At 42.0% G+C, this 20,177-nt stretch overlaps 1 protein-coding gene across 2 annotated transcripts in view; it reads right to left on the bottom strand.

The window, feature by feature from the left end:
* The window catches only part of VPS37B (VPS37B subunit of ESCRT-I), a 30,049-nt gene extending 18,312 nt beyond the window's left edge, over window positions 1–11,737 (bottom strand). For both annotated transcript variants that reach the window (XR_013980465.1, XM_080985427.1), the window contains exon 1: window positions 11,512–11,737. Coding sequence is in view for 1 of the 2 variants with exons in the window: in XM_080985427.1 (XP_080841553.1) it covers window positions 11,512–11,616 (105 nt within the window). In the remaining variant the exon portion in view is untranslated. The remainder of the gene's footprint in view (window positions 1–11,511) is intronic.
* Window positions 11,738–20,177: the final 8,440 nt, after the last annotated feature.

Genomic DNA, 20,177 nt, shown 5'->3' with positions numbered 1-20,177 from the left:
TTGTTCAGTGACCACCTGCTCAATCACCCTGTCCAAGAATGGAAGATTTGAGACTGGGCGATAGTTGGCCATATTGACTGGGTCCAAAGATGGTTTTTTAAGAAGCGGTTTAATAACTGCTTCTTTAAGCAGGTGTGGGAAGACTCCCTCACAGAGGGAGGCATTCACCACCCCATGGAACCCATTGCCCAGCCCTTCCCAGCTCACTTTTATGAGCCAGAATCAAAGAGACAGGTGGTCAGTTTCACTCATCCAAGGAGCCTGTCCACATCCTCAGAGGTAACAGAAGGAAACCTGACTATTTCAGTGTCTAACATGGTATATAAAAGGAAGCCAAATCCATTTTTATAAAGAATGAGATTCAAGGAATTACAACAAAATGTTGGCCGGGGACTTCTTTACATTCAACTAAAAATATGAAGACAAAAAAAGAAAAAGGACTGAAATGGAACTTTTTCAAATTCAGTTTTTTAAAAAGAGGCTGACATCGTTCAATTTACACTGATTAGCTAAGAATACTTACCACCTGCTTTGCAAATGGAAGTGAAAGTTAAAGGAATGGATAAGACTCCTTGGAATATTAGCAATGCAATGGATTCAAAATCAAACTTCCAAATGGTATCATAAGTAAATTCCCTCTGGACCTTTCCAGACAGAAGAGGGAACATTCTCCTCATTTATGGCCCCATTAATTTTATGCTGGAACTCTGGTAACATCTACATCATGGCTGAGGGAAAGATTAAGCACACCACAAGCAACAATCTGGATTCAATCCAAATTGGAAACTAACTACAGGCCACGTCACATGCGCCAAAAAAAGGGGTAATTCAATAAGAAAGGGAATACAATCAAACCTCGGTTGTCGCATGTAATCTGTTCTGGAAGATCATTTGACTTCCGAAACGTTCAACAACTGAGGCACGCCTTCCAACTGGTTGCAAGAGCTTCTTGTACTCAAGAGGAAGCTGCGTCAGACGTTTGGATCCCGAAAAACGTTCAAAAACCAGAGCATTTACTTCCGGGTTTTTGGCGTTCAGGAGCCGAAATGTTCAAAAACGGCGCCGTTCGAGAACCGAGGTTTGACTGTTATTTGGTGGAAAGGTAAAATTCTTCAAAAGCACACCTTTCTGTCAAGGAAGCAAGCCAGCCTAACAGAAACAAACTAGCCTTGTACTAATAATAGTTCCTTATAATCTGCCAACAAGGCAGGAAAACAGAACAAACTCCTGAGATAAGAACAAGACCAGATTTCAAAACAGACTGGATTCTAATTATATAAACAGTACTTTGGATCAAAGATAGGAAGGTGCGGTGTGCAAAACCCAACAAGCTCAATTTTTAAACTGAACTACCGGTTCAGAAAGAAGGCTGACCAGTAAGCCTAAAGTGGACAGGACAGGTTAACACAGACACAACAGAGACTCAAACTGCAGGTGCACGTGGGCCATGAAAACCCCAGTTGGGGTTTTGCGATGGTTGCTCATGCCCTGCCTATATCACTGTGGACTGGAGCAAAGCACTTAGAGTGCAAAGTCCAGCTGAGGTACTGACACTAATCCCATTTCCATTCTCACGTTTGGGTGTGTATGTATGTAGAGAGCTGCAGATGGACTTGCACTCCAGTTTGCTTCAGAACTGTGTGATTCTCTTGTTAAACAGATTAGGAAAACTGGCTCGCTTCTCCCCTCTCAGAAAATCTTAAGAGTTATTCAGAGGGCTTAAACAAAAGTGCTTAGATAGCAGGCCTAGACTTATTTTAGAGTAGGGTAGGAGTTTGGGTATTTTCGCTGTAGGTTGTGATTAAGTAATAACCCTATTAGCAAGCAGCTGCCATCTGGAGCTCTGACCTTCCCCTCTCCTGCAATAATATACTTTATTTTGTGTTTTGAAGGGGGAATGGTGAAGGGGAAAAACTGATGTATGTAAAAACAACAAGTTTCCTACCACAAAATTATCAGATAACTACAAAATAGTGATTCATACGCAGGATTTGCCAAGCTGAGTTGTGGGAAACAATGCTGGCCCACAAGGAAACTATACTAAGGGTACAACTAGAAATACCTTCTGAAATGTGATATCTGAATGAGACTAATCCCAACTGCTCATCACAATCTGGCAAACCAAGTTATAATCATAACCTTGCTTTGGGAGAAGCTACAGAAAGGAATTCTGTCAACATTTCCATAAGAATTAAAAATAATAGTAACAAAGGAGTCTTTCAACTACTCTCAACTTTTTACCAGGATAGCAGCTGCTTAATGTTAATCTTGATTTTTAATTTCAGAGATCCTTCTCTCCTGCCCCAATACTAGAACTGCACATTTAGTTCACATACTTCCACATAACAGTAAAAAACAAAAAACGCAGCTGGATACAATCCCAGAAAACATTAACTACTGCTCTGATGGATATGTTTTTAGTCAACCAAATCAGAGGTTTTTGTGTACATGGACCTTTTGGTATACTTCCTTCACTGCTGCCACATCTGTTTCTAGATCAAGCAGAAGAGGCACAGTCTTACCCTTCAATGTGCTCCAAGGCTTTGACCCTCTTCTCTTTCCTCTTTTGTGAGGATACCTCCCTGCGCCCATGACCTTTACTCCTCTAGAACCACCACCTTCAGCCATCTGAAAGTCTCCTATTCCCTTAAAGAGTTGCACCTTTTCTCCATCCCGGTTGCCTGGAATTGCCTCCCACTTGTGTGATGACACTTCTCACTTGCTTTTACCCTTCCCCACAAGCTTCTCTATCAACCCTCTGGTTCAATCCCCAGTTCCCATGCCCTACTACAACCAAACCTTAGCACAGGTACCTGTTAACAGATACCATATATTTACTATTTGTTTTTATTGCTTTGTTCTATTTATCAATCACTCTGGGAATTTAATTGATGGGTGGCATAATGTACTCTTCCTGTTTACCCCTGCCTCCCATCTCATCATTTCTGTTATGTTAATTTTTATATTGTAAGTTCCTCAGGGTATTGACCTGTGCACATCTATCACTGAAGAGAATGGATTGCAGCATGAACTCCCCTTCTCCAACTTCACAAAAAGAAACAGTAGGAAATACTTCCTGTTTTAGGAAAGACTGTGGTGGGATGTGTGGGTTTCTTCTCATTATTAGACAGTATGTGTGCTTGTATGTGCACAGTATGTGCACTTACCTTCAGCTGGTATGTATGACCTAAGGTGGGTCAATAACATTTCATGTTCTGTTTTTGTACGTCCAGGAGTTGGGTAGAAGATGGAATTTCAGTAGGTACCGCTTCTTGACTCTGCATAAGAACTACTATGAGTACATTTCCTTTTCATCTGGTCATGCAAGAGGAGTGGGGAACCTGCAGCCTTTCACTTAATTTCATGCAGGGAGAATAAACCGGGGGGGGGGGGGAAACGGACTCCCCTAGCAAGTAATAATTTCAGATCTCTGAGCAAAGGAATCTACTGTCCCCACAGTGCAAACCTAGAGAGATAAAGGGGTGGTCCCTCCCACTGCCTACATGTGATCCTGATCAACCTAGGGGGAATGCAGCCCTCAACAGAAAACGGGGTCCTCACCTCTGTCCTAGAGACAAAGCAGGAAGGGGGACAAATATAATTAAAAATTAGTGGGTAAAGCATTGAAAGGTTTTTTGGTCAGTAAAGGTTGGAGATCTAACAGGACTGCAGAAGAATCAAAGGACAATTTTCTGCAATGCTGCTATTTAATGACCCATAGTGTCCTTGCCTTGACTGCAAACAGAGCACATCCTGGTATCCCTCTTCCCTCCCTAACCCAGACATTTTTTGTTCTCTATATAACAAGGAAGTGACCTCTGTTTACAAAGCGCAGAGGGAGAAGCCCTATTACGTAAGACAGGCGGCTCAGATTCTATTGTACCAAGTTATTTTAAGGTGGTGTATGTTTTTATCTAAAAGCCCCTTTGAAACAGCACTCGGTGAGTCCAAAAAGCTTCCTAGAAATATGGAGTAGGAATTCTTCCACAGGAATTCCACCTGTCCCCTAACTTGAATCATTTGGAGTAGGTTCATGTTACTACAGGAATAAAATCAATACCATGACTATTGTTTGTCAAAAGTCCAACCCATTTGCAAGATTCTGAGACACAACTATCACCTTGAGGAGTAAAAAGCCCATCGTAAACTTGAATGTGGAACCAATTTTACATGTATTACACAGCTTCAACTTAGCGGCAAACCCAGCAAAATACTGAAATTCAAAGCAATATTCAGAACACATGGCTGGAAAAATCCAGGATAAAGTTGAAACAAAGGAAGCAAAAATATATCTGCATCATTGTAATCCAACACTCACGTGGGTCTTGATTCTGAGTAGGTTAAGCATAGGATTGCACTGTATATCTAACAGAAGAGAACTGGGCCTTTTCACTGAGGCTAGGTACAGTAATGTTTCACTCTTATGCAACTGATCATTGAGACCAATTTTAAAAGTTACATTTTGTGATTTAAAATAATCTTGCTGAGCTATTTTTCAAGGGAAGAAATACAGCAGATATTAGATATACAGCAAAGAATCCTCTGGTACCTTTAAGACTAGAAAGTTATAAGCTTTCACAGACTACAGTCTGCTACATCAGATGCAGAAGATTAACATTTCCCCTGCCCTCCCCAACAGGATATGGTTTCAAAATTTTCTGCCCTTTTCCCAGTGCTCAAGCTTACTACAGGTCCAGCAGCTTCCATTTTGGCCACCCAGCAAACATGTCACCCAGGTCCTCCTCTGAATTCTCTCCCATTTCAGAGAGTTTATTGCGTTAGTTTGCAGGTACACACATAACCCTTGTGGTGCCCTCAAAGATCATCAGATTGTTTCCTAATTTTTCATCGACTAATGCCAACCCCTTCTGATGAAGAAATATTACGCACATACACAAAACATTACCCTGCCTGCACACATTTTAAAAATCAGTTGGCAAATATTCTGTGTATCTTATTTAGTTCAAGACCACAAAAGCTTGTGCCACAATAAGATGCCAAAGGGCATGCTTTCATATGTCCAGTTTTACTGCTTTTTTCCCTATTACTGCCTTGTGTTGGTGCAAAACTAAGCCTTTGCAGTATCACCCCAAACTGCCCCTAATGTCTTATTCTGGATAATCTCACTAGAACTGTGCAATGAGACTGTATTATTATGCCAGGGTGACATAAGTTTATATCTTGTAGACATAGGCTTTTCCTAATTGATGACCACAAGAGAGAAGAGAAAGCCTGTAGTTATAGGCATGTTTAATTAGTAGCCTTAAAACCTAATTTAATGTCGGCAAAAGAGAACATGACCACATTCATAGTTGAGATGAGGAACAGCACTATGGAGCCAAGGACTTCAGGCATCTATTAACTTGTTTCTTCTTCTTCTTTTGACATCTGTCTGCAAGTACACAAGGGACTGTCCATTAAAGCCCTACCAAATTTACCATCCCTAAATCTTTCAGGGATTCAGTCAAGAACACAATATAGCAATTACAATTAAAATCTTGGAAGAATGATGAACAAATATTGACCACAAAGTCAAACTCCCTTAACAAAATTCAAAACAGCCAATGAAACTAAGACAAAGATATACCAGTAAAAAAAACAAACCATCAGGTAAAAGCCTTTTTAAGCTTCCATATTTTCACTAGTCACCTAAAATAATCAGTGAGAATACAGCTACTGGTAAGCACAGAGTACTCATGCGGGGGGGGGGGGGGGGCCTAGTCATTTCAGATTCAAGGGCTAAGCATAGGTCTAAATATCTTAAGATAGTAATAAGAATGACAGCTCAAGATCAGTGTGGAAGTACCGTACCAAAGGAACGGAGGAAAGCTTGGATGCTGCTGAGAACAGGGGGAAATTCAACAACAAAAAGCCACATCATCCAAACGCCTCCACACAAAACTCAGAATTCCATAACCACTAGTATAGCTTGAGAAAGAGACTGCACATGAAGAACACCTACTGATTTCACTTCACATGCACATATTCATTTGCTGAGAAGTCACACAACCCCACAAACATTCCAAATGGCATCTCTGATGCTTGCTAAGCAACAAAGTAAGAAAACCTATCAAGTCTATTCAGCACACAGAATTAGGAACCTGCCTTATACAGAGTCAAATAATTGGTCCATTTGCTCCAAAGTGTCTACCCAGACAGGCATTGACCTTCCAGACAAGAGTCTTTCCCAGCGCTCCCTCAGGATGCAACCACATTACAGCCCTATTATGCAAAAGACATAATAGCACAAGAGACCTTTTGGACACACACTTTACAACAGCAAATCAAAAGAGGTACAAGCTGTTTTAACACAAAATTATTACTGAAGACGTTCCACGATAACCATGGTAACTAGTTCTGGGCATTTCCCATTACAATGGTGGAAAGGACAATTTACTATCACTTTTTCATGAGCATCTTTGGTCGCAGAAATGCTTTCCCTCAGAAGTTAGAAGGACTGGAAATTTAAGTTTTGCTTCATCTAATCTATTACCCAAGGCTGGACATTTCTCAGATGCTTCGCTTTTCATGCCCCTAAAAATCTAATGCTAGTATCTAGGAATTCAGAATATCTATATTTACTCTACCTAGGCAAGGTTGACATTTGTAACATTTCAAGTTGGTTCCTAGGCAAACTAATCAAATATTTTTCCTGCCCAATCTTCAACACTGAGTGAATGGTATTCATACAATGACTTTCACTGGTTAAGAGCCAGTGAAATTCGCAAGAAAAGGCTGCACTGTAGAGTACCTCTACTCAGGACTCCAGTGAGCCATGCCTTTTTGGGGGGTTCATCTTTTCAACAATGCCCTCTAGTTTTCCTCCTCCCTCTGACAGGCATCTGCATTCTATAGCCACTAACATGCTCACTATATTCTTTTTAAGGTTCCCCCCTTAAATAATTTTTTTGGCTCTGAAGACCTTGAGGTAGCCCAAAGCCTGCCAATCCCTTCTTTCTGTGCATGGATGGTGCTGTTTTGGCTGTACAAAGATCCACACTCAGAGAATGAATGCTTTGCTGTATATAGAGGAATACCAGCTTACCATTAGTATGCTAGTATATAGAAGAATACTATTACCAGCTTACAATACAAAGCAAGAGCATCAGGCAACATACATGACTTCTCACTTAATCTAAGGCACACTTACTTGAGAGCGAGTCCTACTTGAACTCAGTAGGGCTCACTTCTAAGTGAACACAGTCTAGCTGAAAAGGACATTATATTATAAGCTAGCCTTTGAAAATAAACAAGTTATGGAATAAACTTTAGCCCACACTGTCTAAAGCTACTACCTGCTTCCTCCCCCCCAAAAAAATACATTATCTTTTCAAGATGTCAGACGATACAAGACAAGAAGCACCTGAGTGCTTGCATTCCTTATGATTTTTCACTTCTTGCTTCTTAAGGCATTTCACTCCCATTTCTATTACTATTTGCGTTTATTTATTTATTTTAAAAAACCATTTATATACCTCTCTGTCATTAAAATATATCAGCAGTTTACAACAATATAAAAACAAAACCACTAAAATCATAAAAAGTGGCAAACAAAAATAAATTAAAAACAAGCATCAATGAACCATTGTGGCAGATATATGCCTTCAAACGGCAGAAAGCAGAAAAGGACAGTGGATAAATCAGCAGGGAAGGGAGGTGGGAACTTGCAGAACATGCCTGATCGCTTAAGCATGGTTAGGGAACATCACAATTGTGCTGGACCTACACAGATAGTATTTTGGAAGGTTCTTTTGACCAGAACACATAGAAACATCAAGTTACATGTATGTATACACACAGAGAGGATCAGCCCAAGCAGATTCACTAAACAGGACAGCTCATGCAGCGGAAGGATAATTTACATCTATTCGATGAGGAATACACACAACATGCAAAAGGAAGAGCAAGTTTGCAATTAAGACACTTTTATTTCAGACTTGTATAAAATAAAAGTAATAGGCAATGAAGAGTTCATGCAAGATTCATATCTAGGTCTGATTTGACAGTCAACTTTCTCCACAACCCTTCATTTATGCTGGGGCTGTTTGGTTCTCATTTTGATAAATATTAACCCCAGGAGCCTCTGCATCTGCAGAGCAGGAAGTGATGCCTTGATTTGCAGGTGGACCTTACACCTCTGCTACACTTGGTAAGCACCATTTTCTTCCGCCACCAATGCAAAAACAGTCATGCAAAAATATTGTAGAGTAATCAAACTACAGTACAAAGGCACAGCCCTCTGAAAACTAGGTTTGCTTCACCCAGTTCAGTCTCTGCAGAGATCTAAACTTTAAAATGTATAGGGGGTTCTTCATTCCTGAAATAGACATGGCTGTTTTATTTATATTTTACTGACTTTATGAAATGTAAGCCTCCTTGTATTGGCTATTCCTAAAGAGGTGGCAGATAAATGAATTTATACATAACTTATGCAGACCCTCTCAACACTTGGGCTCTTTGCTTTTTTCATGTTTGCCTTAACTGAGAACTACGAACAGATCTTAGTTTCATTCAACTGCAAGTTCCCTTATAGCCTTGAAAACAAGAGGAGTATTATCAAAAAGCTGGATACAATCTTAGTTACAGTGAGCATTTCTATAGCTTAGCACAATGACTTTTCAGACCTGTGGCCTCCCCACTCCCCCCCCCCCAGGCTGGCTTTTGGGTTCTGTACTAGCGGTTACCAAGGAGTGACTGGAAACTAGAGATCCTCCCTCCATTTATAAATTCCAGACAACAAAAGAGCACAGAGAGAAGCAGCAAAGATTTCTGAGGATTCAAAAGCCCTTTATTTGACAAATGACTACATTACCCAGATCCCAGAAACCAAATTAAGTGAGGAGTGGGTGGGAGGAAGGAAAAAGTTGACACTACATTTATGAGCCTCAAAACTGCAAAACATATGGAAAGAAAGTGAGAAGACTTGTGTCTGAAAGGTGTGGATCTGGTTAATTAGCAAAGCTTATATTTGCTAAATTAAACAGAAGAGAAAAGAGATAAACTGTTTTTCTAATCTCCAAGGGAGTTTGTTTTACAAAGGACAAGTATCTAAATTAACTTAAACTGAATAAATTTCTTCAATGCATTTCCTTGTGTTTGGAAGTCCAGGACGCTGGTTATGTAGTCAACTCAAAAAGCAATGAAGAACTGCTTTTGTTCCTAGACAAAATGGGGAGGGTCCAGCACTCAATTCATAGAGAAGCAAAGAGGGCTCATGATATTCCCCTTAGTTACAATTATTACTGGAGTGGAGTGGTATGATTTAGCCAGAAGTGAAAGAGTCAAAAGGAATGGGCTTGTGAATCTTACCTTCTCCCTACCTTTCTCTCATCTTCCTGGAGAAGAGGGGGCAGAGAAGAGAGAACTATTATCTGTCACTGAAGCGAACTGAAATTAACAATGAATTCAAGCTACCCCCATGGGGTAAAATTACCGTACGGTAAAATTACCTTTTTATCTCAAATACATTACAACTCCAGAAGGCCATAATGGGTGCTTTCATTTTTTCATAACCAATCAGGTTCTACAGGACAAGAAAACACAGATGGGGTAGCTCTCATTATAAAGTTTTCTATTAGGGTATGTCAGACCCACAAAGGGGAAGGAAGGAGAGAACACTTCTTTGTCAATTCATTAGCTAATTGAGGAGTTTAAAGGCAGAGTCAGGCAGTGGAGGAGGGCAGGCTTCCATGTATGTTTTAATTCCTATTTTATTTCCGTGTATCAGAAGGCAGTTGCCTAGGCAGCTGCAAAGTCTCAGCTTCTCTCTCACCTACCTCCACAACACCACATAATTCTGAACCACTCTCTTCTCTGCTCCCTAATCACTCATAGACAGACACCTCTCACCCACCAAACAGATTCTAATCTTGCGCTAGAAAGACAGCTGCAAGGCCTGATCCAACTCATGTGAGAAGATTAGTCATACTTAAAGCAGAAGGGTCATTCTGAAAATGGAATTCACTAAACAGGGACACACCTGCCCCTTACAGTTTGCAGTACTGTATCTCTCAATGGGGCGGGAGAAAAGGTCAACACACAGTTGAAGAGACCCCTAAAAGAAAAATTGCCCAGATCTTAACACACAGTCCCAAACATTTCAACAACAGGAAAGGAGGAGTATTAATTCAGCATTAAAGGTTGGAGAAAGACAATGAGGAAGGCTAGCTAAGTTTCATGACCACCCGCACATCCCAATGGCAAGACAGCAAATAGTTTGGGAGAAAAAAAGGCAGATCTAAAATGGATAAGGGTGCCCTAATCTATGTCTCTACCCAATCTACCCCTAACTTCAATCCCTAAAACCATACAACACAATGGGGCTGGACAGGAAAAAGAACACCTAAGCACTGATTTCCCAGACAACAAAAACAAAAAAGTTCAGTTGTAGAACATAAGACTCAATCTCAGAGTCGTGGGTTCAAGCCCCAGTTTGAGCAAAAGATTCCTACATTGCAAGGGATTTCATACAATGCTATGATTCTATGAAATGGGGGCAATTAAGACTAAGGTCCCTTCACCACCAACATGAAGAGCAGGGGACTGCAGATGCCATACATGCATAATCTTCCTTCTTTTGCCATCAATTTTTCATTGGTCTAAACTAGTATGAACACTACACACAGGGAAGTAAGCCCCACTTAACTTGATGTGACTCAACCAGAGTCAATACAAACAGAACACTGAGCAACTCAATATATTTATTGTTGGATTATGTTGTTGGAGTGACCTTAGCCTAGCATAGAGGCAACCCTGTGGATCCTTCCTTGGGAGTCAATCCCATAGCCCTACTTCCAAGTAACCACATACATGATCAAACTGCAAGCATATTAAACAGCATTTGGGCTCCGCTGTTCACTTTGTAAACAGGTTTGTGCTTTATCGACATTAAACATACCTTCTTCCCCCTCCTGTTAACAAAAGCAAACTAAAAACGCCTAAAGCCCAGAAGAACATCAAAGATTGCTAGGTATGGTTTTGTTTAATGAACTTCCTATGTGGCTTCTGAGCAGAGAAGCAACTACCGTAGTACCTTTACATCACAAGGATGGTAAACAGCAGCAACTGCCACCACTAAATATTAAGTGCCAAGATACTCGTGGCTAATATACTAAGCATTCCGCGTCAATACTGCAAACTTATTTTATTTGCTTACAAAATTTACACGCCGCCCCATTTTCACAAAGTTTTCTGGACGACTTTGCACTAAGTTGTGTGTGTGTGTTTTATATTATTAAAACAAACAAAAACAAAAAATAAAACTTATTCAGAGTAAAACCTGAAAGCCTGAAGTTACAGGGATCCAGCAAAAATGAAAACTAACCGCACCCTTAAAGTAAACACATAAGATTTTAACGCCGGTGTTGAAAGCGGGGGGAGCAAATTTTAAATTAAATTAATCTAATAGCGAGGAGAGGGAGGCAGACCCCCCTAACCCGCCGGTTTCCAAGGCAACGTGACAGGGCTGGCGCCCCCCCCCCCGCTCTCCCCCCGCCCCCCCCCCCAGCCTACCTCCTCCATCTCTCTGGCCATGCTCTGGAGCTGCTCCTCGTCGTCCAGCAGCTCGTTCAGCTGGTGAAGGCTCAGGCCCTCCAGCCGCCTCACGTCCACCGCCATGGCGGGAGAGAGGAGGGCAGAGCAAGGCGAGGAAGCCAGCTCTCCGCTCGCCTCCCTCGGCCAAATCTCCGCTCGCCCGCCCGCCCGACTCCTGCGGCGGAGGCTCTTCCCGCCCCTCCCGCCGCCGCCGCCGCCGCCGCCGCCTGGCGCTCCACCGGAAGTGCTGCGGCCGCTCTTCCCTCGTCTCCTCTCCTCCCTCCGGGTTTCTCTCGACGCCAGAGGGAGGGGGAGGAGTGTGACGTCACCTGTCACTCCCTTCTCCCGCCCTCCCCCCGGCACGTGACGGGGGGGAGGGGAAAGGGGAAAGAGGCGGGAAAAGCAAGCGCGCGCGGAAGAGAACTTTCAGCAACGCTTTTCTTGTAACTTTCTTTGCAGTTCAGTATTTAAATTTATGAGTGTTTCTGTTTTTTATTATTATGTTACGTTTATGCATATTTCCCCTCCCCCCTCTCTCGCTCTAGTTACCTCTTTCCCATCTGAAGATGCTTCAGGTGACTAACGAAAGTGAGAAACAGATTGAAAAATAAACAAATTAAAAACGCAACGTTATTGAAATTTTAAAAATGAAAGTTTCCCAAAAGAATCGTTCTTGTTAGTTTATCATACGTAGGGAACATGTCTGTGTGTATTCTGTATACTGTACAAAATGGGGTCAATCAGCATTTGTGGCTGAGGAAAAGTTGGTAAAAAATATATGAATACTCTTAATAATAAACAAATCAAACACGCAGGAAAAGTGTAAAAATACAGAATGTCATCTGAAATAAAACTTGTTTTTCTCGTTAGCTGTATAATGTTTCTGTTTTTCGTACAACTTGAAGATTTCTCTTTCAGTGGCTTTTCAACACCTTACTGATCAGCTGTTTCAGCTATTCCTCTCAACTTCTTGCTGATCAGCTGCTTAAATTCCCACCTTGTGCTGATCTTTCGTTGCTGTTTTAAACTGGGCGTTGGGGCATCAGCATTTTAGGGGTTTGCTTTTCTTTTTAATCTTGCATTCTCTGCTGCCGCCGCCACCACCACCTTTTTTGCCTGTTAGCTGCTTTGGTTTGTTTTTGATAAAAGTGAAATCAATGACACTTCTGTAAAACAAGAAAATCCTTAATAAAATATTTTTTTTTTTAAAAAAAAGTGAAATCAATGCTAATAACAGCATGCCATTTAAAATTGTCAGAGATACTGATATGAAAAGATAGATGTTGTTATCTGGAAGGCAAATTTTCTACAACCTTGGTGCAGCCACAGAAAAGGCCCTACCTGCCCGCACACCAACAGAAAGAGGCACATAGATCAGGGACCCCTGAATGTACAAGCAGGATGAGAAGGCAGTCCAAGTGCCAAGCTACTTTTAAGAATTTCTCAAAGTGATTAAGGCCACAGCCACACCACACATTTAAAGCACTCATGCCACTCTTAACGGTCATGGCTTCCCCCAAAGAGGGTGCTGAGAGCTGTTAGGAGACCCGTCACAGAGCTTCAATTTCCCCAGGATTCTTTGGGGAAATACATGATTGTTGCAGAGGTATAAAGAGTGCCTTCAAACGTATAGTGTGGACATGATCTAATTTAGGCCCCTGAAGTACGACACGTGTCTAATGACAGCAAATCTTTATTGATTAATTATATGAGTTTTAATTGATTAAACATGCACAGTTTTACATATGCATAACACAAAACATGAAATGGAAGGAAACACATTTTCTTTAGTTTGAGATTAAGAGATTACTGTAGAAAGTATAATTTTAGAACACGATTCAGAAGGGACTAGCTCTAAAAAGAGGTTGTGTCTCCCATTTTTATAAGAGCTATTTGCAACCAATCAGAATTTGCCTCCCTTCTTTTACCTTTTGTTATGTATGATCAATGCGGGGTGGGGTACAATCTGGATATATGCCATTAATTTTAGTTACATAACTGGGAAACCACCTGTTCAATGACATAAACTGAACTTCCTGTGGCAAACTCCATCAAAAGCTTTTCCCTCTCCTCCTGCCTTCTTTGTGTGGGCTGATGAGTGACTGGCATTACATCTTCACAGCTGCTGCTACCACACAGACTTTATTATGGGTTTTTTAAAGCGCATTGTTGCTATGACAGCATGAGCATCACTTAGCACCCTTGCATGTGCCAGTTCTAGTTAAAAAAGGAATGGAAATGCAGCCAAATTAAAATTACTTTTAATCACACCAAAGGAACTCAATGGGAATAATTTAAGTACCTCTCTTTATACTAAAATGTACTAGTGGACTTTCTTTTATTGTGGTAGAGTTCTTTGAGGGGCGGAATGTGCTTCAAATGTGCTTTAAATGTATAGTGTGTACACAATCTAATTTTACTTCAGCACTGATGGTGGAACAGCATCCTCCAGCGCACCTGAGCAGGCAGCAGGCTAGTTCAGGGACTCCAGGGCAAGCTGTGGAGAACACAGGAACCTTTTCTCCAATACCCCAACACTCCTTCCCGCCCCTTGCCCAGCCGCTTGCTCACCCTGCCTGCCTAGTGGTAAAGCCAGCCTTGCACCTTGACCTCTGTCAGCGGCGTAGCGTGGGTTGTCAGCACCCGGGGCAAGGCAAGTAATTTGCGCCCCCTAACCCCTAACCTGCCGCCGCTGCCAGCTTCTTCTTGCTGCTGCCTGGGCTGGTCCGGTGTGGTTTCTCCCGCGCTCAGCGCTGTGCTGGGCGGCCGCTGCACTGTCCCTCCCCCAGATAGTCCCTCGCTCTCTCTCTGCACCGCACGCCTGGCACCCACCCCCTCCACAGTGGGCGGCGACCCAGCGGCTCGGATCAGATTCGCACAGCCAGCACTGCAGTGAGAGAGAGTGAGTGAGCCAGGTAGAGGCAGAGAGCTGCGAGTGCGAGCGCGCCCCCCCCAGATGTTGCACCCGGTGCGGCCGGCCCCCCCTGCACCCCCCACGCTACGCCACTGACCTCTGTACATAATTCAATGCAATGTATTCAAGTCTTAGGGCAAGATTTGTTCTTCTTTTACGATCCAAAGCCAAGGTTTGTTCTCAGCCTGCCAATTGTGGCTTGTTTGAACAAAATAAATCACAGTCCCTGCTTTGGATGCTACACTAAGCCAAAGGTTGCAGATTTTTGCTCCTGCTCATTAGCAGAAAGGAGCAAAGCAGGATGGTAAATTTCATGGTAAATTCAACAGGATGTAGTCACAGCTAGCTTTAGTTGAATTGGGGCCAGTGACTAATGGATCAACTATATTCCAAGTTAGGGCTGCAAACTTCCATCTATCATATGAATTGGTTTTTAAATCTTTTTAATGAACTAAAAAGGCATCACATTAATTTTGTTAATTTAAATTCAGCATCAGTAAGGGGGAGGCTACTAATGAAATCTGCAGGTGGCAGATGCCATCTTGGAAGAGGTATTCCCTCTTCACACAGGAGGGAATAGCGCTTGTAAAATTGTACGTGCTGCAGCAAACACATGGACTTTCTAAGAGCATATTTGTCTTCAAATTTATTATTTTAGGAACCGTAACTGTATCATATATATTTCTCATCTCATCTTAGCAGTTTGCAGAACAACTTACAGGACAAGGCTTTGAGTGGAAAATGTTGTGCGTTATTTAAGCAAGGTGTGGTTTCTTGTTTGTCTGGGAATCATTTGTGTGTGGACAGAATTATGAGAGCATTCACTTGTAGACATATCAACAATTGAGCAGCTGATCAATTTTAGCCAGGGTTTCCTGGTTGTATAACTAAGTTGTATAACTAAATATGCTTGGCTCACATAAAAAACATGGAGGGGGGTGCATTTAGAGACTCAGGAAAAACCATCACAAGGTAAACAAGAGAGTTACTATTCAATAAAAAAAAAATCTATGCATAGAAGCAGACAAAAAAAATGCTAAGTTCTTAATACCAATATAGAGACTACTTCCAAATGTTATATAACACTTCAGTGTAACCAAGAAACAGAATCCAGGATGCATCCATGCAAATATGATTTGATTCCAAGTAGTTCTCCCCCATTAAGGTTTATGGGACACAAAAAACTGGTTACAATTTGGGGCACAGGTGAGAGGATAAACTTTAAAGCACAACAGAACTACAAGGAAGGAACATAGGAAATTGCCTTATACAGAATGAGACCCATTGGTCCATCTAGCTCAGTATTTCCCACACTGTCTGGCAGCAGCTCTCCAAGGTTTCAAACAGGGAGTATATCCTAGCTGTACTTGGAGATGCTTGGGATTAAACCAGAGACCTTCTGCATGCACATCAGATGCTCTCCCACTGAGCTACAGCCCTTCTCCAAAATGGAACCCTTCTTTTACCAAGTCTTCCTCTGATACCGCTTCCTTGTAGCTGGTTTTTTTAATGGTGTGTTTTTTCCCCCTGGTTATTGAGTCCTATTGAGAGAAAAATAGTTTAAATTGGTTTGGGTGGAAAAGGAGCATGGGGAGAATAAATGTTTAGCTCCCCACACCTCCGTTGCTTTAGTAGTCCTCTCCAAACCCTTGCTTTGTATGCCTAGTTTGGGCACCAGTCTCTCTGCATGTACACAACATGAAAATGGGGTCTGACTGCGCATAATGCTTAGCAAAAGCTCTTAAAGTGCAGAGCAGCCCCACTTGCACATCACAGTAAATCAAAGTGAATTATTTACAGCCATCTCACCTCTTTCATTCTCCCTGCTTTTGTTGAGGAAACAAAATCACACACCCCGATTTCACATTACATCCAAAACCAGGGATCATAGTTTGTTTCATTCCAGTAAACCACAATCAGTAAGCCAAGAACAGATTGCGGTTTGTTGGAAATGAAACAAACCATGACCTCTGGTTTGGAAGTAATTTAAAGCCAGGCATTATGGTTTTTTCCTGCAACCGTGAGGAGAAGTGGAAGAACCCTAATGGGTGCATTCATGGTAAACTATTTACTGTGACATACTGTGGCATGCAAACTAGGTCAATGTGGCTTCAGTACTACAGGACCACATGTACAGTGATTGCTGGGTTTGCTGAAAATGGCACAAGAGGCTCAGTTAGCAGAAGGACACTTCTAAGCAAGAACTATTACAGTTAGTTCTGTTTGTGTTCATTAAGAGAAGGTGGTGCTAAGGCCTACAGCAAAGATTGCCTGATTGGTCAACTTCAGGACAGCCTTTCTGTTTCATCAGTGGAGCCTTCCACTGAAGGTCTCTCTTCCACCTGAAGATCAGAGGGACTGACCACCCTCCTTTACTGAAGGTGGTAAATGTAGCTGGAACTTGTGACTGATTTGTTGTTTAATCAAATTGAGTTGTATCTTTCTCCCTTTTGCAGTTTGGATTCCTATGGCATTATCTGTTGAATCCGTAAGCTGATATGTATCTGCACTTACAATAAGTGCATTGCGTGTATATGCATATGCAAACACAGCATCCTTGCATACCCCACCCATTATAATTACAGGCCATTTGTTCATTAGGAAGAATTGGCATCCAGCCAACTTGTATTTAACTGTGATGTGACCTGATTTATTTGTAAATGTGCTCTCTGCATGCTCACCCACACCCTTGACCTGGTATCCTTTCAAGGTTGACTTCAGCATACTTGTTGGGTATATCTGCAATCTATGAGTCACTTTCACAACAGTCGGTTTGTACTGGAAATTTCAGAGGGAATTTAATTTGCAAGTCTAATCTTTGGAACTTTTTAACCCTCTCCTGAGGCGGGTTGCTAAATCCACACAGACTGCTCAAGTTGCCCTAGAGCACATTTGCTTTCTGCTTTGCAAAAGAATGCTACTGTACAAACATGCTTTTTTTCTTCGTGGTGCTACAAAAACAGAACATCCCTCATAACTCAAGATGTGCATAACCTAAATGAGGCATGTTTATGGAAAAAGGTGCACAAATAAAGCTTTATGTGAAGACAGATGAAACATTTTGTAGAGTGTTAATACAACTCTGGAGCACCATCACTCAATTTCAGGACAGAATCAACTCACTCTCTCCTACAATAAAGTCAAACTCTGAAAAAAAATAATACATTATGCAAGTGTGGATATCGCAGAATGACAAGTGTCTATGATGTCATCAAGACACTGCCCTACAAGCCTCAGCTGTTCTGTAAGTTTTATTTTCTTACAGAAGGCAAACTGGAACTATGAATGACAAGGTGCTCACATGTTGTTTAAAAAAAATAGTGGATAGCAGGTCTTAAGCATGAATAGAGGGACAAGAGTGGCAGCTGATTCAGTGTCTGATGTGATGCAGTGGAGGGTGGTCTATACTGAGTAAAACTTGGCTGATTAGAACCCACAGTCTGTTTGCTTTGGACACCCCAGAATAAGACACTCAACTCTTCTGAACAGGGTACAGAAAACACATTTTAAATTAATCCCATTAGGAATAGGTAGAGCTTTGCCCATCTGATACCAATAAAAATCTATATAAAAACCAAACCAATAAGAGGCATTAGGGACTAGCCCTGGGGATCATATTATTCTTGTCCCTCATTAGGGTGCCTGTGGCCTACATCACCTCCGATAAGGATCCTTGCCAACTGGCAGTTAAGATGTTTGCTGAAGCATCTTTTCAGAACACAGCCTGAAATTTGTCACAAAGTGACAGGAGCATAAAGCTTATATACAAGTGTGATAAAAATAATATTCAGGTCAGAAGTAGAGTGTCTGGATGTATAGTCACTTTCGCAGCTACTTGCATACCTCCCCATGAATTTTTATCGCTTTTCAAAATTGGTAACAAATTAACATCTAATTAATGATATGTAGTAACCATGTACTCTCCCCCTCTTTCACTGTCCCGCCTTAGCAGCAATAAACCTGCAATTAACAGTCCAATAGTCTCCAGCAGCTTTTGTCGTGGTCAAGTCGACTGAGGGACCTTTTCACTTTAGCCCTATTCTCCAAAATCAAAGGAGATTCACAGCAAACTTGGTTGTTGACCGATGCTTTCTCCAGAATGGAGTCATGACATAACCTAGCACCCTGCACCTCATTTCTCGGCAAAGTCTTCCATCAAAGACCAAAGCAGGCATTAAAAGGTCTCTGTGGGTTTTTGGCAGCCCCCCCCCCATGACCGCATTGGAAGGATCGAGGGGGATGTTAGACCCTGCTTTCCCCCAATATCTCCACCCCAGCCCCAGCCCCAGCCCTGAGTTCAGGGGAGCAAATTTCCAAGTTCACTACTGGAAATGGAACTACATGCATACCTCCCTAGAAGAGCCATCAAGGGGTTTTCAATTGCAGAGCAAGCTGTTTTCCTGCCTATGCTTCTTCTTTTTAATGACATGATTTTAAATCTAGGATGGATATTTTTGCTGCTCTGGGCATGCTGGATTCATGATTGTTATAAGGTCCAGCCAACCAGCACTCTGCACAGCCAGCTTCAGCTGGAGACAGGAAGAACCACATGCTCCTGAGCTGGATTCCATTGGTGTATCTGGTCAGGAAGGAGCAGGTGGAGATTCCTGGAAGACTCCCTGCTCAATATACTTGGCTGTGTCAGATGTGCTTGAGCACCTCATTGTGAACCACTTCCTCCTGGCTTATATCTTTCTTTTGGCAAGTGAGGCAGGATACAAATTCACCACTATATGGGAGAGACTGCCTAAATGCACATACAGAGCCTGGCTTGAGTGTGTCCTTGAACTCTGATTATACCATACCTCTTGCTTGCCCTGAATGAAAGGTAGAGTGCAGTGGAGGGTAGTCCATTAGGGCTAATTAGTCTTGATTCCTCCAGCTATATTTTGGTCCCCATGTGCCAGACTTTCTATTACAGAAAAACTGTATTTTAATTTTTAGATGCAGATTTTGCTGAGCGATTTTATTGTACCGAACCTTTCAGAATTTGGTCTATATGCCAATAAAGGTTTGAGACTGATTGATTGTATTGAAAAAGGTTCCCCACCCCTAGTTTGCTATGAAATACAGAAGGCTTCAACCTCATTAGTAAAGGGTGAACCAACAGCATTACTTTGGGCAGCATTTACAGCCTGTCAATAATTATGTGATTATCAGCAGTAGACCTCACGTTTTCAGTTGTTTCAAAACAGTGACACTGGCTTCTGACTAGCAAATGCACACCAAGCAGCCAAACACATGGTGAACTGTTCACCATCAAGAACAATGTCCCCTTTTGTTATGTGAGTCACTGGAAAAGCATGAGTGAGAAGTGCCACCAGTGGTAGATGGCAGGACTTTGGAGGCAGAGGTCCAGGACCTCACCAACCAAAGTGAGGAGGACTCTCAAGTGCAGAATAGCGGGCTTAAAATACACATTGCTATTGAAAAAAGAGGGCTGCCATAAGACGATTAACTCCAAAGACTAGCATAACCTAAGTGTGCCACTGAACATTGGCTCTAATATATTGAGAAGAGGGTTTCTCTCAAGCACCTGGCCCTCCGTGGGATTCCCTTTTCCCGAGGAGGCGGAATGTGCAGGAATTCTATCCCACAGTTTCACCGAGCTTTGTGAGTGCTCCATGCAAAATGAGAATAGCTGGTCTTGTGTGCTTGGCGAATGCCGAATCTCTTGCCCATGTGGAGGTAGCCATGAAAATAAAACACAACAAACAGCAATAACCCTTCA

Source organism: Podarcis pityusensis (genome assembly GCF_964106645.2).
Source record: "Podarcis pityusensis genome assembly, chromosome: 16".
In the NCBI taxonomy this organism is placed as follows: Eukaryota; Metazoa; Chordata; class Lepidosauria; order Squamata; family Lacertidae; genus Podarcis; species Podarcis pityusensis.
Note: the sequence above shows the minus strand (reverse complement) of the source record. Positions and strands in the feature narration are given on the sequence as shown.